The 24,889-nt window shown below is 42.2% G+C and overlaps 2 protein-coding genes across 19 annotated transcripts in view; both read right to left on the reverse strand.

Moving 5' to 3' along the window:
• ADD1 (adducin 1) overlaps nt 1-3,940 on the reverse strand; it is a 62,373-nt gene extending 58,433 nt beyond the window's left edge. For 15 of the 16 annotated variants that reach the window (XM_069856443.1, XM_069856436.1, XM_069856441.1 and 12 more), the window contains exon 1: nt 3,786-3,939. The gene's annotated coding sequence lies outside the window, so the exon portion shown is untranslated. Of the gene's footprint in view, nt 1-3,785 lie in introns of all 16 variants that reach the window. The other variant, XM_069856437.1, reaches the window with a different exon arrangement.
• A 7,132-nt stretch (nt 3,941-11,072) lies between these two features.
• SH3BP2 (SH3 domain binding protein 2) overlaps nt 11,073-24,889 on the reverse strand; it is a 38,332-nt gene continuing 24,515 nt past the window's right edge. For 2 of the 3 annotated variants that reach the window (XM_069856450.1, XM_069856449.1), the window contains exons 2-13: nt 24,135-24,274; nt 22,968-23,070; nt 20,500-20,617; nt 19,844-19,914; nt 19,359-19,447; nt 17,393-17,458; nt 16,244-16,832; nt 15,143-15,251; nt 14,727-14,782; nt 14,206-14,287; nt 13,898-13,957; nt 11,073-13,441 (exon numbers count right to left, since the gene is read on the reverse strand). In XM_069856450.1, coding sequence (XP_069712551.1) covers nt 13,304-13,441; nt 13,898-13,957; nt 14,206-14,287; nt 14,727-14,782; nt 15,143-15,251; nt 16,244-16,832; nt 17,393-17,458; nt 19,359-19,447; nt 19,844-19,914; nt 20,500-20,617; nt 22,968-23,070; nt 24,135-24,270 — 1,617 coding nt within the window. In that variant the 5' untranslated portion in view covers nt 24,271-24,274 and the 3' untranslated portion in view covers nt 11,073-13,303. Of the gene's footprint in view, nt 13,442-13,897; nt 13,958-14,205; nt 14,288-14,645; nt 14,783-15,142; nt 15,252-16,243; nt 16,833-17,392; nt 17,459-19,358; nt 19,448-19,843; nt 19,915-20,499; nt 20,618-22,967; nt 23,071-24,134; nt 24,275-24,889 lie in introns of those variants that run through there. The other variant, XR_011337386.1, reaches the window with a different exon arrangement.

Below are 24,889 nucleotides of genomic sequence, written 5' to 3' on the forward strand. Positions count from 1 at the left end.
TGTTCTCAGCTGTAACAAAAGGTATTATGGAAGAGAAATGCTGAATAATCAACAAGACTAGGTAATGTTTTCCCATACCCCCGAGAAGGCTGATTAAATTACATGAATGAAAACTGCAAAACTCAGGTGATCAAGGAACATCTACTATTTTCAAAAAAAATACCTGCCTTTCAATCTGTGAATACAATAGATTTATAATTTAACAGAAGGGTTTTAGACGTGTTCCTCAGCAGATGTAAAATGGCCTTCCAACAGAACAAGCAGTTTAAACTTACATTCATACCTGCTTACAATCAGTTTTTAAATATAAAGCACCTACCACTCTCTAAGTGTCCAAAGAATACTTACTTATGGTATGGCTTACTAATACAATGCTATTACACACATTGCTTTCAGCCATGCAGCATGGCCCAATAGTAAATTCTAATCTTAAAAAGTCATCAAAATCAGAAATTTAGCATTTTTTTTTTACTTCATGTCCCCACTATGCAACAGAAGTGACACTGCTCTGAAACACTGTCCTCCATAGAAGTGGTGGGCAAGTTTTATCACTATTATTATTTCCCCCAAAGCAAGACTGGCTTATTTGCATAGCAACAGTAGTTTGGGATTGACACGTTACTTACTATTCACCACTGCCACAGTTCTTAAATAATTAAGAAAACCATTTCTACAACTCAGAAAAGTGGCATGTACAAGCTTTACTTTCTAACCTCCTCAGAGTTAGAGAGCATTTGTCACAAAGAAGTTGTTTGCTTAACTAGCAATCAACATGCCGAGCATCCTTCTAGTCTCAAACTCCACTTATATTTTATTCTATTTATTTAAAAAAATGGATACTTCAAAATTCAGCTTTTTCCTCCTACATCAAGTCACAGAATGTTTGTTGAGGAGATTTGGTAAAAGCACTTCATGCTGCGAAGCTACCCTTCAAAAAGCGAGACTTGAATGGGATGAAAGTAGCTTTATTCTCACTGCTGTGAGGTTTGAACACAATCTCATCAAATGATCTGATCCCATACGTGCAAAATAACATTTAATATTGATGGTGATTCTCAAAGAATGAGGACAGCCAGTCATCTTCCGTTGGAGACATCGAAAAAGAACTGTCACAGAAAAATACTGATTCAGTAAGTGACCTCCTTCACTCTTCAGCATTAGTGAACCACACTCTAATGCACTTGCTGGCACAACATGTCAGCAAAAGTGCTTGCCTCAGATGAAGCACAAATGTTCATTTCTCACACCGTTTTATGATAGTTAACCATAAAAAGAAAACACTCAGGCAACACAACAGCTTTTTGGCTAAAAAGCACTATTCCTTAGTGGGGAACCTCATACAGAAAAATGAACTCCAGTAAAACTACAAGACACTTAAACATGCAAGACACAGTTATTAACTTGCTACACTGAAGACAGAACACGTCTCTTCCTGAAAACTCTACAAAAACCACCCAGTTCAAGTTCCAGAACTGCAAACTACATAGGACATCATATTCACTTAAGACTATTTTTATATGATCACATCAAATCTGCTTACTTAATATAAACAAATAACAAAGCCACCTGCTCCAGAACTAAACAGCCAGCCCATAGCTGCATTTTTTCATCACTTATTATACAACAGCTCTAAAAAGAATATTTCCTTACTGAATTGTCAGATCAATCAATTTAATAAAGAAAAACAGAAACTATTTCTAAAACAGGCTTCCATCTCTTTACGTTAAAAACGAATTCTTTACAAAAAAAAAAAACCCTCAACAAATTTGCAGCATTTCAGAACTGGCAAGTGTTCCACTAGCACAGTCATGCAGTCACGTTACAAGGACCCGGAGCCGTAAATAGCCTGTGTGCAGGGAGTACCTGTAGCTTCCAGAAACGTACATGGAAATTATCCAGCAGCAGCTGCAGTCTGAGAATTTGCAAGCTGAAGGTAAACGTATTTTGTACAGCTCCATATAAAGATATAAGTCACCATGCAAGAAAAGAGAATACTTTTGGTATATGACGAGATATATATATGAGAGTTGGGGTTGTTCAGCCTGGAGAAGAGAAGGCTCCAAGGAGACCTTATAGCGACCTTCCAGTACCTGAAGGGGCTACAAGAAAGCTGAGGAGGGGCTGTTGACAAAGGCTTGTAGTGACAGGGCCAGGGGCAATGGGTATAAACTGGAGAGGGGCAGATTTAGACTAGACATAAGGAGGAATTTCTTCACTGTGAGAGTGCGGAGGCACTGGCACAGGTTGCCCAGGGAAGCTGTGGCTGCCCCATCCCTGGTGGTGTTCAAGGCCAGGCTGGATGGGGCCTTGGGCAGCCTGATCCAGTGGGAGGTGTCCCTGCCCATGGCAAAGGGGGGCTGGAACTGGATCATCTTTAAGGTCCCTTCCAACCCAAACCATTCTATGATAATGTTATGATCTGCAGAAACTTTCCAAAAAGCAGGGAATGAAACAAAACCAACAATAAGCTTACACCATCGAGCTACTGCAGCATCTCATGAAAGATTTAAAGCCAGTGCTATTCTCAGCCCCTGCTCTCAGTACAGACACAGATATTTTTCCAGCCTGACTGGATTTTCCCCTTCCCTAATCGCTTGTTTTACCTAAAGCAAACGCAGCTTCAGAATCAAGCTCAAAAACAGCACAGAGTCTCTGCAGCAACTGCGTGCAGAAAGACGTGATGTTTTGTATCAAGAGCAGACGGTGGAGATGCTCAAGCTGAGATGCCCCTTCCAGCAGGAGAAACCAAGCCCGCCTGCTGGGACCCCACCAGCAGCGAGTGCACCGACCCCTGCTTCGTCCCGCATCCTCCGCGGAAAATTCGTTTGCCACCTGCGCTCTGCCCTCACAGCGGGATGGGCAGGGGGCAAAAGGGAAGCGGGGGGGGGGGCAAAAGGGAAGGGGGGGGGGCAAAAGGGAAGGGGGGGGGGCAAAAGGGAAGGGGGAGGGCAAAAGGGAAGGGGGAGGGCAAAAGGGAAGGGGGAGGGCAAAAGGGAAGGGGGAGGGCAAAAGGGAAGGGAGGGGGGGGCAAAAGGGAAGGGGGGGGCAAAAGGGAAGGGGGGGGCAAAAGGGAAGGGGGGGCAAAAGGGAAGGGGGGGGCAAAAGGGAAGGGGGGGGCAAAAGGGAAGGGGGGGGGCAAAAGGGAAGGGGGGGGGCAAAAGGGAAGGGGGGGGCAAAAGGGAAGGGAGGGGGGGCAAAAGGGAAGGGGGGGGCAAAAGGGAAGGGGGGGGGCAAAAGGGAAGGGAGGGGGGGGCAAAAGGGAAGGGGGGGGCAAAAGGGAAGGGGGGGGCAAAAGGGAAGGGGGGGGCAAAAGGAAAGGGGGGGGCAAAAGGAAAGGGGGGGCAAAAGGAAAGGGGGGGGCAAAAGGAAAGGGGGGGCAAAAGGAAAGGGGGGGCAAAAGGAAAGGGGGGGCAAAAGGGAGGGGACGGGGGGCAGAGGGGAGGGGGGGGAGGAGGGAGGGGAGGGGGGGGAGGAGGGAGGGGAGGGGGGGGAGGAGGGAGGGGGAGCAGCCGCATCGCTCGGGCGATGGGAGCTCGGCGCGCCGGCAGCATCCAGCGGGGGGGCGGGACTCGAACCCGCAGCCCCAAAGCCCCCCCGGCTCCTCCCCGGGCGAAACGAGCCGGGCCGCACACACACAATCCTGCACTGGTGCACACACAGCCCCCCGGGCACCCTCTCCGTGCACGGGTGCACACGCAGCCCTGCACACGCATCCTCCTTTCCCCTCCACCCCGTGCACCCGCACCTCTCCCCGTGCACCCGCACCCCCCCGCAGCCCCGCTCACCCCAAGGCCGGAGGAGAAGCCGCCGCGGCGGGAGGGAGCGGGGACGCCGGGGCCGCCGCAGACGCTGTCTCCGCTCCCTCCTCCCCCGCAGCCGGACCAGCCCCCGCCCGCCAGGGTGCGGCTTCCGAGCCCGCAGCACAAGAACCGCGCCGCCCATTGGTCAGCGGGAGGCGCGGGGGCGGGGGGAGCGGCGGGGAGCGGCGCGGCCATTGGTCGGCGGGAGGGGGGAGCGGCGCTCCCATTGGTCGGCGAGCGGCGCGGGGGTGGAAGCAGCGCGCCCATTGGCCGCTGGGAGGCGCCCTGGGAGGGGGGGGTGTGAGCGGTGGGCCCATTGGTGGCGGGGGGCGAGCGGCGCTCCCATTGGTCAAAGAGAGGGGGGGAGCGGAGCTACCATTGGTCGGCAGGAGGGGGGAGCGGCGCGCCTATTAAACACTAGGAGGAGGGAGCCGCGCGCTCATTGGTCGCTGAGAAAGAGCAGTGTTTCCATTGGCCGGCGGGAGAGGGTACGGCGCTCCCGTTGGCCAGCGGGAGGCGGGAGCCGCGCGCTCATTGGTCGTTGAGCGGGAGCAGCGCTCCCATTGGCCGGCGGGAGGCGCGCGGGGGGCGGCGGGAGCGGCGCCAAGGGAAGCGCGAGCCGCCTTGAGGCCGCGCTCCTCGGGTCGTGAGGCGGGTGAGCCCCGAGCAGGGCCTGGGAGAGCCCCCGGGCGCGGCGAAGGGGCTTGTGGTGGAGCTTTCGCCTCAGAAGGGAGCGGAGCGTCGTCTGGGAAGGCTCAGCGAGGCAGGGTCTGGAGCACAGGGGCTGCGGAGGCGACTGAGGGAGCTGCGGTGTTTAGTCTGGAGAAAAGGGAGCTGAGGGGAGGCTTCAGTGCTTTCTGCAGCTGCCTGAAAGGAGGGTGCAGAGAGGTGAGTTCTGGTCTTGTCTCACAAGGAAGAGAGGGAATGGATCGTAGAATCGCTTGGTTGGAAAAGACCTTTGAAATCATCGAGCCCAACCACACCTGCCCACTGCTAAACCATCCCTGAGCACGTCGTCTACCCCTCTTTTAAGCACCTCCAGGGACGGAGACTCAACTGCCTTCCTGGGCAGTTCCACTGCCTGAAAACCCTTTCTGTGAAAAAACTTTTCCGAATATGCAATCTAAGCCTCCCCTCAGGTTGCACCCAGGGAGGTTTAGGTTGGACGTTAGGAAAAATGTCTTCACCAAAAGGTTGATTGGGCACTGGCAGAGGCTGCCCAGAGAGTCTCCATCCCTGGCGGTGTTCAAAAAAACCTGTGGATGTGGCTCTTGGGGAAGTGGCTTAGTGGGCAGGGTGGTGTTGTGTTGATGGTTGGATGGTCTTAGAAGGTCTTTTCCAACCCTAACAATTCTATGGTTCTGTGTTTATCATAGAGCGGGCCGAGAGAGGGGTGCAGAATCAAGTCATTGCCATGGAAGTGTGGCAGTAAAGAGTTCTGTCGCACACAGCAGGCACGGTGTGTGTGACATGCTTTAGTGTAATTACTAATAATGAGCAAATAATGTTTGAAGTTATTTTTGTAAGAAGTGTTGCTGTAAGCGTTAAACATCAAAGTCACCTCACCAGTCTAGCGCTGAGCCCCGTTAACCCCAGTGGATGTGTTTACACACAAGATAGCATCTTTTAGTCCTTTCTTGAAGTCTGATCAACGAGGTTTGCAGGTGAAAGGTCCAGCCACTTGCCTCATGCATTGTCTTCCCCTTGGCGTGTAGATGACTGACAAAATTCTCCTTTGTCTTGGCACCTCACCTACCTCTACTTTCCTTTCCATAGCAGTGAAAATGTAAAAAAGCTTTCTTTCTTCTTGCCTGGTAAAGTAGATGGAAGTGTGGATCCTTGTTAACACTAACTCAGCTAAGAAGTACTGCTTTGTTTTAAACGAAATGCTTTTCTGCTCCAGCTCAGTGCATGGCCATAAGAGCAGCAGTACAGAGCAAGAGAGGGCTGTTGAGGGCAGCAGCAGCGGCTGGGAACTGGGGGAGGGCAGAGCAATTTCTTCCGCTAGGAGTGCTGGCTTAAAGTGTTTTTATAACTGATGGGCACGGTGTCACAGGCAGCTTAGGCTGATCAAGAGATGTGTTCTGTCATTGCACCTGTTCATCTGATGGGGAAACGCTGCAAAAGAGCGCTGTTCGTCTACCCTCCTCCTTTGATCTCCTGCCTCGTGACCTGTCCAAGGTCACCACCTCCTGCTGTCCCCTGCCAGCCTCCCTCCTGCCCACTGCATGGTATCCCATAATCATGAGGCCAGAGAAGATTTTGCTTTGCCTGGCTAATCTGATGGAAAAACCAGAGGGGGGTGAGCTTTTCTCGGCTTTCTGCTGAGTCAGCTGGCTCAACCAACTCACTTTGTAGCTGGAGGCATCAAAGACTACCTGAAACAGCACTTCTGCATTAGTTAAGGCATGAAGAACTTGTCTGTTTTAACTCTAACCAGCTGGGCTTACAGCATTGCAGCTACAACAGAACGTACAATACAAGCGATGGCAGTATTTCTCATTCTTGACTCCTTCAAAATCTTCGAGCTGCTAGCGACAGGTCTGGGAAACTGACCCAGTCAAGCTTGCTGGCAGTAGGCTTGTGCTTGCTGTGCACATCTGCAAGGTACTGGCCCTGGCCCTTCAGGCACCAGGGAAATACTACCACGGATCTACAGCCAGCACAGCGTTCCCACGAGAGCAGTCAGAACGTGGTGCTGTTCAGGCGGTATTGATGTTCCACTTGCTGACTCATCCACAGTGTTTTCCTTAGCAGCCTCAAGCATCAGCAGCACTGAGCTCAGCTTACATCATACAGTCTCAACAGGAAAGTCAACGTGAATGCATTCATTTACAAATTATTCAGTTTTGCATTACCAGGTATCAGAACAGTATCGCTGTACAATTACCTTTATGTAACTGACCTCCTTACCTGCCATTAGCGCTCTGTGGTCATCAAACCGTTTGCAGCCACCCGTGAGAAGCACAGGACCAAGCTGATGCCGCAAATCTGAAATCGGGACATTTATCTTTTCCATTATATGGGGTTCACTCATTCCATGTAAGCAGTTCCAGGTCAGTTTTCTCACCTATAGGCTGGGAATGAGAGCATCAAAATAGATCTTTCCCTCTTGGCCTGCCAGGGCTGTTTCATCCTGACAGTGTATTCATCGGGCAGGACTTGCTTCCCTACCATCATCATTTGTTTTCATCTCACGCAGACTTTTTATCCCACTTCTGTGACAAAGTTCTAGTTCCTCTACATGGGACAACGCCAATATGTGAATTCTCTGCTGGTTTTCCCATGGGCCTCCAAAAGGCGAGTCTCTGTGCTGAAACTTCCTTGTCAGGTAACAAAGTAAAAGCCAGTCCCCGATCAGAGAGGAATCATACCAGACTTGGAGCGGCAGGAGGGTGTGTGTGCAGAAGCACAAATTATTATTACCAAATACCCCACGAGCAGCCCTAGCAGGGCTCTGCGCCTCACTGACAGCCAGGATTCTGCGGGTGCTGGTGTCAGAGAGGTTACAGACCTGCAGTATTGCTACTGAAAAGCTCATGAGGAATTTTTCTGTGAAATTATTGAACTTAAATGTCTTTTTAAAATGATGTAATGGGCCATCTTAATTTCATCTGTGTATAACAGCATTAATAATATCTCGTGGCATATGTGTAGTGCTGCTAAAGCTGGTCAGTGTAGGTAAGGTTATGTCAAAAGTACTATTGGAAGCTTTATTTTTGTCCCAGCTGCATTCCTATTCTTCACAGAAGGGAGCTGCTCTTTTGAATTTTACTGATTTATGCAAGGAAGGACATCTTTCCCAATGATTTGAAAATAGTAGGTAGAAACAATCTTTAATGTATGTATCTGAGAAATATTTGATGTAATGATGACATGGAGGGAGAAATCCTTATTCTGCTCTACTTTCATCTCCCTCCTCAACCAAACAAAACAACATCTGAGGTTCATTTGAGCTGAACAAAATAAGAACGAAGAGAACTGAAGCAGCAGGTGGGGAAAGAGCAGAGCTGCTGGAGCAGCAACATACCAAACATTGCCAGGTTCCAGACAGTCTGTTAAACTGAGAGGCCACTTTGGCTCTGAGTTTGAAAAATATTGACTTTACTCTCAGGGGGGCAGAGGAAAATCTCATGATTGAAATTAAATGTAAACCTGGCTGCATGGTTCAAAGCCGGTTAATGAGTTTCAACTAAACACACCAAAGGTGGAACTCAAGCAATGATTTTCTCTTAACATTACAACACCTCATGGAGGTTTGGGTTTGTTTTTCCAAAATCCTTTTCCAAGTAAAGCCAGTTGTTTTAATTGCAAGGTTTATGACTTCCTAAGCATCATATGCCTTGTAAATGTATGTTCTCTGCAAGTTGCTTCTATATCAATTTCAGTATCCCTTGAGCAGCTGAGGCTGTTGTTAACTGCTCTCTAGCGACATCTTCATCCTTAGTAGGAGAAGGAAAAGTACCACTAACAGGAGCTATAACTTTTGAAGAGGTAGGACTTAAAAACAGACCCAGGTGAGTGAAACAGAAAGGGAAAAGGAAAAAGATACTGGGGCAATTTTGGAGTAATGAGGGCTGAGAAGCATAAGAAAAATATTTTGAAGTATTTTTTAGTTATTATTACTATACACAGGAGCAAATTAATTAGTCTTGGAAGAAACCTTCTAGTGTTAGAACATAAGACTTTTAATTCCTTTAGACATTTAATTTTAAAAAGGCACATTTCCAGCATCACTCCCATGTTAGGGTGCAGTTGGCGTTTAGTTGGAAAAATAAATGAGGATGAATGTTAGCAAATTAAAGGACAATATAATCGCTGAAGCCTAAACCAGGCAGCCTGTGGGGCCCTGCCTGGTACATCTTGCCTTATTCGTTCTGTAATAAAACCCTTTAATAAGTTCACATGGAACATACCCTTCTTTTTGTTTTCTGTGCCGCTGTGGCATAGCTTTCACATCACCAGCCTTCAGTACAGTTGCAAAACACCATCCATGCAAAAAGCTTTCAAGGTCAGAATTTAAGTGCCCATCAGCCTCATGAAACAAGATCACACAGGGAGTTGGGATGAAGTGGTTGTCAAAAGGCAGAAAACACAGTAACTCAAAGAGGGACGAGGTGCTTTGCCTTGGCTTTTATGCACCCAGAGATCTAATCCTGAAAACAGGATTACACATTTCCCTGGTAACAAGATGCTCGAAGGAGGGAGATGGAGGCAAAGGATAGTAATGACTATCCTGTAATTAAGACACAGCAACAGACATCCTGTAGGAATAGACTTCGGAGACGGCTATGCTACAAGACTTCCTACATCCCCTAAACCCACAGAACTTCATCACTTTGGTTCATCCTGTTTTCAAGTGAGCTCTAAAGCTAGCATCTACCCTGAAAGTTTCAGTAGCATTTGGTATTCGGTATTTTGGTACTGCTGAGCATTATAGTACAAGAACCATGATCTCCCCGATATAGGAGGTCATACACATGGACATCTGGAGCTCTCCCATGGCTGGAAACTAACTCTTGGCTTCAGGTTGCTGACTGTTTAGTTAAAAACTAAAAAAACCATGTGATTTGCTTGCTGCTTGGGGTGAATTGCTTGCTTATAGTTATTCAGTGCTCAGAATAAATATAATACTTCATGATGTCAATAATTTATGTGGTGCTCAGATGTTCATTATGTAAAAATATACACTTTAAGGGAGAATTAAGAGTAATTTAAACACAGGAATATAAAATTCAATTAATTTCACTGTCGTTTAAGTTAAAAGACATTCGGAGGAGTAATTTTGCTAAATAACATTGTTACTTGCGTGAGAAACATGAGCCAAAAGACTTCTTAAGTTTTGAAGACCTGGCTCATTAAGTTTCCACCTGAAGTGCAGCTTTAATCTCTGGCTTCTGCCTGAAGTCACTTTTGACGGACTCCCCAAATGACTTCTAATGCGTGCACTTAGCAGCTGCATTCCTGTTGCTTGAAACCCAGCACAGAGCAGGCTGGCCAGCAGATGTCCCCAAATTCAAAGAAACATGTTATCACTTCAAACATCTTTAGCATCCCTTGAACTTCCCAGAGCATGAAGCACCAGAGGCCATGAATACTTACTGCCAATCTACATTCTTGTTAGAACCAAAGTTCTGAACTAGGCAATACGTGATGAGCTGCTGACCTAAGGCACCTTTATTGTCAGGAAAACTGCCCAGATATCAGATCACCTTGTGATATGCGACCTGTCGATTAACAGCCCCTGGTTGAAACTTCTATTTTTCAAAACCACTTTATTTTTCTCCCTAGAAGGGCAATCTCACCCCCGCAAAATATCACCTGTAACACTTTTTCTTGGAAGTTTAGATAGAAAAGGCAAGACACTTTCCAAAACGATTACAAATTATTTTGATTTGCCTATCGCAAAACTTACAAACTACAGTTTTTGGTGTAGCAAATACTGCCTTTACCCTTCACAAAGTATTTTAAAGCAAAGGAGCTTGGTTGTATATGCAAGATGCCGATTTGTGGTGAAGGAAAGAGTAGAGTCAGTTTAATAGGAGGTATTGCAGAGAGACAATAAGCCACGTGCTCTTGCTGTGCCTTTCCTCCCTACAAACACCAGGAATTTAACTTCATCTAATTCTGCATTAAAAAAAGACTAGAATAGTGCATAGGAGCAAGATGTGTTTGAAGAGAAAGCATAAGTGATCACATTTGTTTGGAACCCTTGCACCCACCTCTGGCGGGCAGAGAGGATCATCTAGCACCTCAGCAGCTGTACCTCTTACCTTGGATACCGGAGATATCAGAGATGTAAGCCTGCTGCACCTCTACTAACACACAAGTGTAAGCCTGCCAGGTTACAGGGATGTTTCTGAGCAGAAGGGCTGCTTGGTGCTGGAAATGGGAAGGTCCTCTTCCCAAGCAAGGTCCTGAAGAACACCTTTGGAGACCTGGCTTTCTTGCTCAAACATTCCTGTTTCTCTGAGATGCTCTTTTACTATGGTCATACTGGCATTTTGTGTCCACAGATAAAATGAATGCTTCAGTCCTCAACGCTGCGCTCGAGAAGCTTCAAAGGAAATGGAATACGGGTATTTCCCACTCCCAGCCACATTGTGTGATGACTGGAACCCCAGATTCCTTATAGTGTTGCTTTAATGAAGGTTTGCTTCTTAAGGGGGCTGAAAACTAATTCATATAACTTCATGGTTAGCAGAATCAAGCACTATTTAACAAACAAAGGCATCGCAACACCTGTGAAGTTTAAAAGACGACCACACAAAGTTAGGCAAACTGGTATTGAAAATTTATCCACTTCAGAAATATATACATTTATATAAAAAAAGAAATTAACACAAATTTACATATTTGCAAATCTTGTATTACACAGGTAAAGACAGGGATATGTCTTTTAGATATCGGATTATATAAGTATTTTTACAGCTTAAAAATTCTTCAGAGTACATGGTTGCAAAACAAATTGAAGTCTCTGCCTAGGGCCCCAAAGGCAGCACCCTGTAAAGGGGACTCTCAGGACACTTGACACCAATTATTCCCAGGCGGAGAAAAATAAACCATGTAAACAGTACGTGCAAATACCACCAGAAACTGGAATTTGTTCTTACATGCATCTATTTATTTGCCAGAAATATTTTTTAAATGCCTCATTGGCTGAGCCTTATTCACAGAGGGGATCGTATCGGGTTGTGAGGGATGCTTATTGAAATATAAGATTTCTGATTTGTTTGAAGTGCTGCATATTCTTTACTTTAAAACCTATTTAAGAGGGAACAGATCAAAAGACTGACATTGTGCACTTCTTGCCTTGATTCCTGTACATTGATTCCTGTTTAGTCCTAATAGTACATCTCTTTATTAAGGAAAATCCCTTAGGGATTAAATCCTGGTTTACAGAAAATTCTTTCTGTAATGGTTTTGTTAATGTCTGTAAAGTTGTGACCACCCAATTGTAACAAGGTAAGAACTGACATGTATAAACTCTGAAAAGGTAACAGAAAAACAAAGTTGATGGATGCAGATTCAGGCTAATGGAAACTAGATACCTGCTCCTGTTGCAGGAGTGACAGGATTATTTTCTAGCCCCCATGACAGTCCCTTCCAACCCAAACCATTCGATGATTCTATGATTTTTAGAAAAAAATATTATGACAAGTCTTGTAAACATTATTGGATATTCAAGACCATTTTATAACAGTAATTCTGAATCAACAAAGTTATTTCATGAGTCATTAAAATAAATTTCTCCTCTATATTAAAATTTAGGAATAGGGTAATTTTGGCATAAATATCGAGCTGTTGGTTTCCCCAAAATATTAGGGAACAAATATTACAAGCACCGTACTAATGCCAATCATGGACAGCCTGATACTGCTCGTAATACATTAACAAACAGATTCTATTTTGCAAGCAACTACAAAGGGAGTAGTGATTTTAATAATGGAAAAATTCATGTCAAACTGCAAGAAGCAGACCAGGGCAGTGCGGTTTTGCCCCAGAGCAGAATGCAGTGGGCTGGCAACCAGATCCTCAGGGACTGATCACAAGGATTTATGGAGTGACAGTAGCACCACACTCATGGTTTCATTTTTGTGCTGTTTTGTTTTAAAGAACCTTTGATGATGGCAATGTGAGAGAAAACTGCTAGTTAGAATTTTGGATATTCGAAGACTCCCTTCCTTTCCCCTTAAGTAGCCCTTTGTCTCCTCTCATACCTACTAACAACACTAGGGGCACCTCCCTTCCAGCGGAGAGCTAAGGAATGGGGCTCCCATGAAAGCCAGGTCAGTTATTCCACACCCATGGGGAGTGCACATCATTCAGGAATGCGTAGAGTGCCAGAAGTGTATCTGTTGAATAGTACCCCCAATACTGATTACCAGAGACGTAATCAGAAGTTACGTTTACATATGAATATGACACGGCTTTAAAAAAGCCACATATCCCAATCATCTTTGCCTACAGAAAACCAAACTATTTGCACAGAAGTATTTGTTATTTACAAATCAACTATACAAGTCACACAAAACCTCTCAGTTAAGCACCAGTGCTGACTTAAGGAGCAATACCCTAAAGTCAGAGTATTAGTATTCCCTGTCACAAGTGACTCTGATACACCTGCAGAAGCTTCCCGTTTCTGTACTGGTTGTTTTCAGACCACTTATTTACTCATGTCCATTTTCCACACTCCCAGAAGATTAATCATAGCAGCAGTTTGATAAAAGGTGTAGGCATCGTGGACAGCTTTCACAGCATGATCCATTCAGATCTTTTTAAAAGAAGAGACCATAAAATCCACTGATCTGGGTCGTAAGGTTTTACCAGAAGTTCATTAAATGGCCTCTGCATACAAGTCACGTGAGATTTAGTCTGATTGAAACAGACTCACTTTCTGTGTGCTAACAACAGGATGTCTGGCAGTGGCACAAGTCCACGTTGAATTCAAGGGCAGTAGGGAACACACTTGTCCTAAGCATCAGTGAATTACGCTGCTCATGTCACCTTGGTTTAGAGTAACCATAAGGACACCGAAGAATCAAGCTGTCATGACTAGGTAAGATGTGAGTGCTGTAGTATTCGACCAAACTGCCCATGTTCAAAAACATGATGTCTGAATCCAGGTAAAATTTGCAATCCTGTTGTAGAACAAAAAAATACATCATCATTGACAATAATTTTTCCAACTCAATGTTTAAAAAAACCCAAGACATCATCATCAGAACTAAGTTGTTCTTTCAAGCAAACTACTGCTTTGCAAACTAGTCACCTACACAAATAAGTCCAAATTAAATTCAGGAATTTAATATTCCTTCCTTTAGGATTTGACTGAAGCTGAAATTTAGATGTGAACATTTACAGGTAGTTGGTCTTTTGCATGATACAGCAACTAGAAAGCCCAGGTCCAAGTACTCAAACTCACATCCTAGACCAGATATTTGTAAATCAGCTTATATTTACTTTTAGGAATAGGAAGAAGTTTACACTTCAACTTGTTAGTTCCAGTATTTACCCATCCACAGGCACACTTCATACACACACACAAAATTCATACATGTATACATGAGCACAACACACACCCAGCAGCTACAAACCTTTTCAAAGATTCTGTAGTTTCTCACTTTTTCTGCAGATTCATCCCATACAACCAATACCTTGAAGAAAAATGCAACACATTCAGTCTATGCTCATAAGCTCTTCCAAGTCAGTGATTATTAAGGAATTTGTTACAATTCAGGCAAAAAAAAAAAAATCAAAAAATCACTCCATGTGATTGTCTCAGATTTTCTTGTTGTAAGGAAAAGGCACATCTAAATTCTTAAGTACTTTATAAGATATAAGACACAGTATCTCTAAATCAAAAAAAAAGCTTTGGAGAGTAGATTCAGCAGTTGCAAGTTACCTTTCCAGCCTTAGTAGATGAGTTCCTAATACAGTACAATCCGTTTTGTGGTTGTCCCCGTGGGCTACTAGCTTTAAATATCCTAAAAATAATAAAGCAATTGCATACGTTAGCATTTTCTGAATCAGGTAAATAAAACACCTACATTCTAAAACTTCTTACTACAAATCTCTATTTCAGATATAATAATTCATAGCACATCACAGTTGAAAGAATTTCACTGTTTAGCACCTCTCTCAGCAACACAGCACAGAAGATCTGCCTTTCTATCCCATCTAGCAGCCGGGCTGAAGAGCCCTGTCTGGATGGAACAAAATCACTTTGCAAGTAGTATGCACTTTCAATTGATATATGAGCACCAAACTAAGTCTTCTAAAAAGCAATTTCTGTATTAAAGGAATTTAAAATACTTTTATTGTGGTTTTAAGCATAAATTGTACCTATCAAAGTGATCTTTGGACTATTGTTCAGTGCAGGTTTTTGTAGGACTTCTAAGCAACTATTTAAAAGTCACATTCTACCTTTCGACTTCGAAGGATTCAGAGGTATTAAGAAATATGGAAGCAGGCAGCCCAACCTGTAAAAAACATGAGAAAATAAATCACTGTGTAAATCAATGGCAACTCAAAATGCCAGCGTCTTGTTATGCAGATAAGCCACAGCCAACAGTATCTGAAATTATTAATGGTGATTGAACCTTTACTTTATGCTGCTTCTTCCTATTCATCCAATATTAAAATCCAGAATTTACCAAGGCATTCCTTAAAGGTGAAAAAAACCCCAAACCACCACAAAGAACCGTGCTTTCAAAAAGGCTTCCCCCCCCCCGCCAAAAATGCATTTAAAACATTCCCAAAAGTACACATAGGCAAAAAATCCCAAACAAACCAAAACCAAACAGAAACTGTTTGAGACTGGATCATCTGCTTGATCTTACTTTTTCATAGTCATCATCCGAATCATCATCAGGTTGATCTGGCTTGGAGGGCAGTGCAGGTTTTTCAAATGAGAAGCTTCTAAAACTCTGCCCATCCGGTGGCGATCTCCTGGCAGAAACAGAACAAAAACTGAAGGACACATCCTCAGGAAAACAGAACAAATACACACAAAACACTGAAGGGATAATAAAAGGAAACTGAAGAACACCTTTCAGTTTAGCCACCAAATTGCAGATTAATTTAAGTTAGAAGGGGACCTCTAGCACAGGTCTAACTAGATTGGGTAGCCGTGTCCAATCAAGTTTTTCTCCAAGGATGGAGAATCCACAGCAACATGTTCTGGTGTTTCACCATCCACAGTGAAAAATTTTTCCTAGTATGTAGCTGTAATTTCCCAGGCTGTGATTTCTCCCTCTTACTTTCATCCTACCACTGCAGGCCAATGAGGTCTTGCTCTGCCCTTTCCATACCCACCCAGCAAGTAGTTGCAGACAGCAGTGATCTCCCATTAGCCTTCCTAAAGGCTGAATGAATCCAGTTCTCTCGGCCTCTTCTCCTGTATCTGTATGTGCTAAACATCTTGGTGGCCTTCCACTGGACTTGCTCCAGTATATCAGTGTTGTCTTGTACTGTTTTTTAAAGAGTTCATTACTTGTTCTCAGAGCTCGTAAATGATCCAGTGGACAAAAATATTCTCACCTGACTCACCACTATAACTAGCTCCACATCCCCTGCTAAAGCTGATCTTCACATAAACGAAAACACACTTCCTGCCTCCACAGCAGCTTAGAATTGGTTTTGCAGTGCACTGAGGTTCTGAAATAAAGGCTTCCTACTCACTTCAATCAAGTGAACTACAAAATATCAGTGTAATTTTTTTGAACTTCAGTTTATGCGCTATTTATTTCTGAACCATTTCAAGAAGCTAAACTCATTGCAAAATTTTCAAATGATAAAAAGAAGCAAAAAAGAACAATATGGTGAGGAAGAGAGGGATGGTACAGGGAAGAGAAACAGATGTCAATGTGAACTCAGAAATGTGCCTGTCAAAGAGGTAACTAATACACGACGGGAAAAATTAATAGTGCTTTCATACTTACTGTAACTGGGGACACGAAGACTTGTCTGGTTTAGGTTTGATTGCAGGGGGCTGGTGGCTCACCACAGGTGGCTTTGGGAGCACTGGTGGTACAAACAGTCCAGGTTTACCATGTTCTCTTGGCACTCTGGGCTCTGTTGGTTTTTCAGTAAACTGTGACAGCTTGGGTCTATTGCTTGGCAGTGGAGGAGGAGTTCGTGGGGAAAGGTTTAAGGTTTTTAGCTTCTCGCATCCTTCTGGAGTAGCAAGAGCCTGAGCTAGAGGCAGAGGCTCTGGAGGCAATGAGCAAGATTCTTTGCCACACGTAGGCTTTTTGAAAGGAGGTAGAGGGGGCACAGGAGGCGGCTGTTCACTTAGTCTTCGGATTGAGGGTTGAATCTTTAGGTTAGGTTCAGATCGGCACTGTAGCTGGGGCTCTCTCACGTTTAAGAAATCCTCTAGTTTGATATTAGGTAAGCTTCTTTTAGGAGGCGGTGGGGGTACTGGCACACTAGATTTGCCAGCAAAGGAATTCGCCCTTGATTCCGAGTAGGCAGCTTTTCTGACATGAGGAATTGGTGGAGGAGGGTAGGCTGGGGGCAGGACCATATCTACAGAAAGAAAACATGACACACTGAGAGGCAATACAGTACATCAACAAATGAGATTTTTCAGATTTATTTTCCATGCACTTTAAGATATTTCATTGGCATCTTGTCTGATAGGACCCCAAATGCTGGACAAGCATTTAACTTTCAGCACAATTCGAATGCTGTGTAGTAAACTCCTGCAAATTTTATTCAGGTGTGGCTTATGATAACTCAGCAAAGAGTTTTCCCTTTGCTAAAAATAAAGAGACTATATGAAAATCATTACCCCTTGTCCAGACTGATGACCAGATATGGGTCCTTTCAGGGCAGGAAGCCTGCAAGAAAACATGCCCTTAAAGGCATGTAACGCTTCCTCTGAATTGTTGCTGCTGTTACCAGGACCTTTTGACCCTAAATACCTCTCAAGATTAGATACCCGTGCATTACTTCAGTTATTTTACCACCTGCAATGCTTTAGATATGACTGAGGCAAATTAATTAGCTGGCATTCTACATGAATACTGCCTTTACTGGGGGCCTTTCACAGTCCTTTTGTGAAGGGAATAAAAGAAATCACATACCATCTTTCACTAGATCAGAAGTATCTGGCTGCAGGTAAGACTCATCCTCTTCTTCCTGGTCATAATCTGCAGATAAAAATCAACATGTCAGACTGATAAGTACTCCTGGAACCAAGAAAGAGTACCAAGTATTTATTTTTTTTTTAACAAACAAGTATTTTTCAGTTAAATTTTTTTTTAAAGAGGTGAAAAAAAAGAGGTAAGAATTTGTGTTTACCCCTCTGCTCTCTAGGACAGGCGTTTCCTGAAATTTTGATGTCAACTAATAAAGCCATCACTCACAACAGTAGGAGATGAACTACACTGCACAGTTAATTTTTTCCAACTTTCAAGTTAAAATTTACTTTCTGGTGACACTTCCTAGTGTTTCAGCCTCCCTAAAAAAATTCAAAGCAGTTGCAGTGACACAATTGCACAGATGCACTGGCAAAACGAGTTGGAAAAAAATAATCCCCAAAACCTAACCCTAGCACAAAACCATTTATGATTTTGCAGCACAGAAGCCTAAGCAAACATAGGGATCTACAGAATAATTCATTCTCTTGCCTTGGCAACAAAAAACACGCACTACAACAAATGGCTTAAATGGTTTCAATGTTGTTTTAACTGTGAGTCAGAATAATCAAGACACGAAAACATGCTGCTTCTAGGCAGTAATTTCTCATCACTGAGTACGACAGGAGCCTCAAGGACAATATGCCATATTTCCCTAGAGAAATGCACAAAAAAAGACAAGTAGGAGTATCTGATAAAAATCAATCAGCTCTTCTAAGTTTCCTAATTTAAGCTCCTGCTACACCTCTTAACACAACTCACGTTGCGTACAACCTTTCCCTCCCATGAACACAGAAGTGCTGAACTCCTACACAAAACGCTGATGACTGTTTTCCTCTGCTTTGCAGCAATTGAACCGGATTTCCTAAAAAGATTCACTCCTGCCTTTTTGTTCTAGTCAGGAAAAATAGTCAGGAATTTCCTTTCAGGAAATGAGAGTACTTGCTCCTACCAACCCTGCCTTAGAAATCTGAACAGGCAGATGGGAAAAGGCCTAGAAAAGGAACTATGTTGAACTTTGAGGCGAGGCTTCTCATTGGATTTTACCAATGCATTTCGTGACAAGGCAGTCGGCTGCTGAAACACACGGAGAATGACGACATCACAGAAAGCCTGTCAGGGCATCCTAATTAAAAAAATCAAGATACTCAGCCAGGACTGTCTACTGTGAAACAACTATGGCAATGAACAGGTCTCAGACTTTGAATAAAGACAGGCTGTGCTAAGAATGACATTTTTTAGAGCCTTACTTTAAAAAGTTACTCTTTGAAAGTCATTGAAGAAAGCTACCCTATGTGTTACATACAGGCCCTGCCTGTGCCTAATGAAGATCCTTCAGAACCAGAGGGACGATCAACTCTGTTTCATAGTAAACAAACTACAACACAGATACAACAACATCCCAGTGTGGGTGCCTGCTTGGTTTGCAGGACAAGTGAATGAATTTTACAGTCTAGGGAGGAGGTAACTAGCTCCACAGTGTTTTACTGTGCTGTCTCTACTTTTGAGTGATTATATCCTATTATAGTAATTATATTCAATTACTGTCAATAATATTCAAACATCATAATAAAGACCATTTTGTGTTTCCACACTATGACCTACAGGTATGCTCAGAAGTTTTATCTTTTTGCTAGACCTACAAACTCTCCACTGTGCAGTCTTGTTAGGGTGTCAGACACCTCCTTGAAAGATCTCTATTTCTTTAGTTGCCATTTATTTTTGCTGATGTTTTATGGCACAGAATATCTGGATCCAATTTAAAATTACAACTACACATCTCATAAGAACAAGAACTTATAGCTGCAAATTGCATCAGTTTCCTTAAGCTATGGGACTAGTTTCTGCAGGACCCAGAACAAATAAATAAGTCAATAAATGAATCTTATTTATCTGCATCTAAATTTGTCACCTTCGTTATCTGCTGAATGATGAGAATACTTGATATCAATGGGACGTTCAACAGAACCATAGAAACTGTCTGCATCAGAACCGGAGTCACTGCAAAAGAAAACAGAGTATATTCTGCATCACTGTGCTGGGTCTTGGAGCAGTAAACACGCCTGCTAACAGGACTGCAGCACTGGAAAGGAATGCCGGAAAAACAGAAGCAATCTACTCCTATTTCCTATTTCCCAATTAACAGCCTGATATGTCGTTGCTGTCATTTTAAGGTTTTTGTTTTACACAAAGCTGACATTTAAAGTTCTTTTAGTAAAAATATTTATTTCAGTCTTGTTATGCTTTAAACTATCCGTTAGGAAGGCTTTTCATTGTTGGGCCTTACTGCACCTGGTTTTATCTAACAGGAAATTACTTGTAGGTGCAAGTAGCCTAAACCACCACTGTCAAGAGCTACTGCAAAAGGGATAAAAAGCAAATAATAAGGGTTGATACCTGAATTCTGTAATTGTTTCTTTCTTCTCATGGTAATGATCGATTTCCTTCCTCAAAGAGAGCATCCAATTCTAAATAAGAATAAAAATACAACATTTAACACATCCATCTATAAATCATCAAACAATGATGCACAATATCTGTCCTCTGTAAGAGGAGAGTAAGCGTGCAAGGAACCTACATGGAAATAGTAATTATTCAGGACTTTATGTTGAGCGGACTTATCAGTCAAACATTTTGCCTATCTAAAATGCTATAAGAATGTATTAAAAACTTTCAGTTTCCAGATCTCAGGCTGTTATTTCTAAAGCCAGGTACTTGTTTATAGTAAGTTTATGGGCGAGAGATTTCACTGAACAGTTTTCATACTTCATCAAAAGATTTAACATACAAATATTTATCCGGCTAAAAATAAAATGAGGAATATGGAGAAAACCACGCCATCCAGTACATCACTTACAGCCACTACTTAAATTACAACTTGAACTAATACTAACTTCATAGTTAAAACTTCCAACCTGATTTTCAGGGGAGCCCAAAGAACTAGGCACACCAATTTCAGTGGCGGCTGCACATCCAGCTCATTTAGATTTTAGGGAAGACCAAGGTTCGCTTTCTGCTTTAAAGACAATTATAATGCAAAAGAAGAAAGTTACCTTTCTTTCATCTTCAGAAGAAGCTGAAAAAAACCACGTCCTGTGCTTCTTGCTAATGTGAACTAACTTGAAAGGAAACACATTGCTCGATGTCGTCTCCTCAGCTGCCCGCATAACCCTGAGAAACAGAACAACCAATACCTAAAAACCTTTGTCTATGAAGTTAATTTGACTGTGCAAGTCACAAAGCTCTGTTCGAAACGCAGTCTTATCGGCCAGGTTTGTCCTACAAAAAATAAGCCCCAAGCCCAGGAAAACATCACAGAAGTCCCCACGTGTGCATTTGTAGTACTTCTCCATTGAAGTATAGAAAGGACAATGAAAGCACTGACAGAAGGAAGATTATGAGTTAAACCACCAGCCAGACTTATAAATGGATGTTTTGATCTCTTCAATAGTTTTAATGAATTGCATCAATTCCCAAGCTTCACACCATGGTTAGAAGCATTTAGGGCACTTGTAATCCTTAGTTCTGAAAGGCACAGAGGAACAATCAAACCAGAGGTTTCTCATGAAAATAAAGGACAACTAATATTAGAAGTTAACTTAGTTTTTCCACTTGTCCCTTATAAACACTTTATTGCATTTCTTTTTATTATTTCAAAACAAGCATAACTCAACCTCTTTCACAACTGCATTAGATATGTTTGTTTCTTTTTATTTTTTCCCCTGAGGAGTCTCTAATGAGGAAATTCCTTAAACACATAAAACATCAGTTGCAAATGCTCACTATGAGGCTTTGGAACAAATAAGGAGACCAAAGTCCTGACAGGGTAATCTAAAGGTAACGTTTCTAAGATTTATTCAGCACAAACCATAGAGAAAACTGATTTACATTCTTACAATCATTATTGGGGCTTTCTTTCTTGTTCCTAAACTTTTTTAGCTCGCCAGTTTCCTTAATAGAGTGTTACCGTGAGTCCTTAATATTTAAGGAAGATGATTTGTAAACATAGAGCGTCAGAGAAATCTGGCTTTTGGTTAGGAACATAACCAAGATAGATAACATTGTTCTGAAAAAAATGTCTGTAAACACCGTGAAGCTGCCATTAAGAACAATGTCAACTTCAAAATTGTTTCAAAATTAGAGATTGCACCTGTTTTAGAACCCGAATCCTACTGTTGAGCTGGAGGCTGTAGTTTTCTGCAGCTGCCCAGTCCAAAACAAAGCCACAGAAGGAACTATAGGTTATTTCGCTGATGTGAGGGGAATAAGGATGTTGATGTGGGAAATACCCATAGTACAGCTGGGAGCGATGCTAGCAACAGGCATCACTATACATTTTGAGTCACTCCTGAACTCAGCACTTTCTCATTTCCTGTCCACTCTTGACATATCAAGGCTATTGAATGGAAACTGCAAAATAAAAGTCCATGGAAGCCTTAGCGTGACTTGTTCTCACACAACCTTATGCAACTACCCAGTCTAAAAAACTCTTTAATTTCAAATTCTTTCAATAATTCTTTTGTCTCACCATAATACAATATTAACCGAGACTTGGTCCCAGTTCCAGACAAGGTCTCTACAAGACTGCTAGAACGCAGACATATAAAAAGCAATGACAGAATCCTTAACATTTAAAAATTCCATGGTAATTTGCACATTAATGTGATTACAGAAGCTACTGTCACGACTAAGCTAGAGTAGAGGTTCTTACACAAATTAATGCTGAATTTTTCATTAGCTACAATGCAGTTTACAACTGCATTCCCATAAAAATTTGCCAATATTGTGGTCTGTCTTATTCTTATAAAATAGATCTCCTTATTACAAAAGTTTGAGTAACATACGTGTTTACAAATATAAAAAGACTGACCAATAACATGATATTTCGTTATATTCTCACTGTCTCATTAGTCCATTCTTAGCATCAATTCCAACAGCAATTTCCTATTTCCTAAAGTTAGGTTAGACTTTCATTAGCAGGCTCATTCACATGTTTGAAAGCCATGTATTTTCGCCTTCAACATAAAAACAAGTATTTAAGATTTATAACATGTAGTGAAATGAATCAGACATTTTTGCATGTACATTCTCTCATTTTTCACTCTTGTAGTTGATTCAGTTTTGACGCCAATTAATGTCACTGAATCAGTAACTCCACAAATAATCCTTTGTGATTCCTTTCTATTTTCATGGCGATCACTGAAATCACCAAAGAACAAAGATTGTCTGCAAGAATCCGCATCTATCCACATGTGCAAGTCTGCATTAAGTTAGTAACAAGAGGCCCACAGCAATTTTATCAGCTTTACTGGTTACATTACAGAAGATGAAGGCCATACACTTGCAAAGCACAGGAAACATCATATGAACAATTTGAAATTACAGGTCTCTTGGAATCAGAGATCAGTGCTTAACCCAAACAACACATGCAGTCACATTTAACTCTGTTGGAAATGAAAACCATAGCCCCCTGCATTAAGTAAAAGATGCTTGGGCATTAAATAAGTTCTTTTGTACTCACCTGTTGTAACCATTCAAAGAAAACGCACCCTGTGGAGATGCAGATGTGCTGCTCTTAAAATAGTAAATACATCCCTCGTGGATAATGACAAATCTCAATGGCCCTGAAAAGATAAAGAAAAGTGAGCAAAATATAAATTCAAAGGTATTATACTAACTAAAACCTCTTAACTTGGGTAGAGTTATTGTTGAAGCTTTTAGTAATCTTCTTAATCTTTACAAAAGAGCACAAACTAGTTAAGTGACAACTTGTTGATGGTCAGTCACATTGTAAAGCCATCCATTCACAGAGTTTCAGGACTAAGAGTAGTAGTTGCTTCCCTCATTTGAGAGGCAGCTGATCCAATAACTTCAAAAGAATCCTAAGAGGTTGCAGATCTGACTTCCACCTGTGCTGCTTTACTAGAGGAATAAGCTAATATAAGAATGAAACCTAAAACAAAATGAGAGGAACGTAGCCACCTCAATGTCCACCATTAATGTCCCCAAACCCATGATGGTATCTCCTTCTCTTCTTTCACTTCAAGCACATAAATCTGCCAGTAAAATGGATTATTTATTTTTTAAAGGAGCAAACACCCCTTCATTTATTAAAGGCTGTAATCTTTGTTCGTAACTATCTAAGTATGGTTTAGTTATAAACAGGGATAGCAAATTAATAGCATATAAATAAGTCCAAAATCTTCAGTTTTCTCCATGTAAATACATTCCAATTCCAGAAGCAATTACTGTTTTTAATTACAGCCTAATGTTGGCAGTGAGAAAATTTCCATTTCACAACAGCAGCAGGAAATGGGGATATTTTTCCAGTACAGAATAACCAACTGGAAAAACCCTCAAGTACTAATTTCTTTTAGAAAAGAACATTTGAAATTGATACATAGCCCAGGAATCTGTTTCTGTCCGTAAAACCTTACTTGTGAAGGACTTGAGAAGAGGTTTAACCAAGTAAAAGAAAGTCAGCCACAACATTTATCATCTAAGATTTAGTTTCAAAATAATTAAAGGAAATTCCTTCAATATGGGTCTTACATACATTTTCTCCAGTAAAACTGTAATCCAGTACAGACAAAGCTTCATTAAATAGTCTGCAAACACGAAATGTGTTAATATCCTCAAAAGCAAGAATCTAAAACATTTAATCTAGTTAAGAACTCATTCAACTTACACTTCAAGATCTGCAGCTGGGTGCCTCCTTTTTTATGAAGGTACCCTGACTTGGTCACTCCTCCAGGCATTGTCAAAAGGTTTTGTGCTCCAATTGCCTTCATTGGGACTGGCCAAACCTGCTCCTGTGAGGCCATCGTTCTGCAATTTAGAATAATTAAAAACAGTTTAAAACTTAGATTTTACTTTAAGAAATGAGTACTGAGGAACAAAGCTTGTTTCCTTCAACAAGTGTTCCAAACAACTAACATGGTTCAGCAGTCAAGTATGTAGCACAGACGGGTGTTCATAGATTCCAGGAAGTTTGTAATGTATAAAAACACATGGTGCAAAAAGTCCCTGTTTATTTTTACACAGCTCTCAAAATTGATTGACAGGAATTGAAACAATGGAAGAGTGCTTAGTAAATGTTATTTAAGTATTATATATTTCAAAAATGCCTCAGATAACACTGTGAGTCTTAATCAGGCAGGTGACTGGAATGAAAATCAGTTTCTTCTGCAAAGCTCTATGCCACACATGTATAACAATGTGATTCTCATATGAGGGAATCAACAGTCATATTTGGGTACCTGCAGTATTCAATACTACTTATTTCTTATATTTATGTGTTTTCTTCTGAGTGAAAAGCATTAATATATAATCTGGATGTCACATCTGACAGCATCCTGTGCAAACCATGTTCATCTCTGATTGCTGCAGGCTTCCATCCGATTTGTACATCGATTATTAATGCCATATTCCACCGAGCATCTT

The sequence above is a fragment of the Phaenicophaeus curvirostris genome, chromosome 4 (assembly GCF_032191515.1).
Source record: "Phaenicophaeus curvirostris isolate KB17595 chromosome 4, BPBGC_Pcur_1.0, whole genome shotgun sequence".
Classification (NCBI taxonomy): domain Eukaryota; kingdom Metazoa; phylum Chordata; class Aves; order Cuculiformes; family Cuculidae; genus Phaenicophaeus; species Phaenicophaeus curvirostris.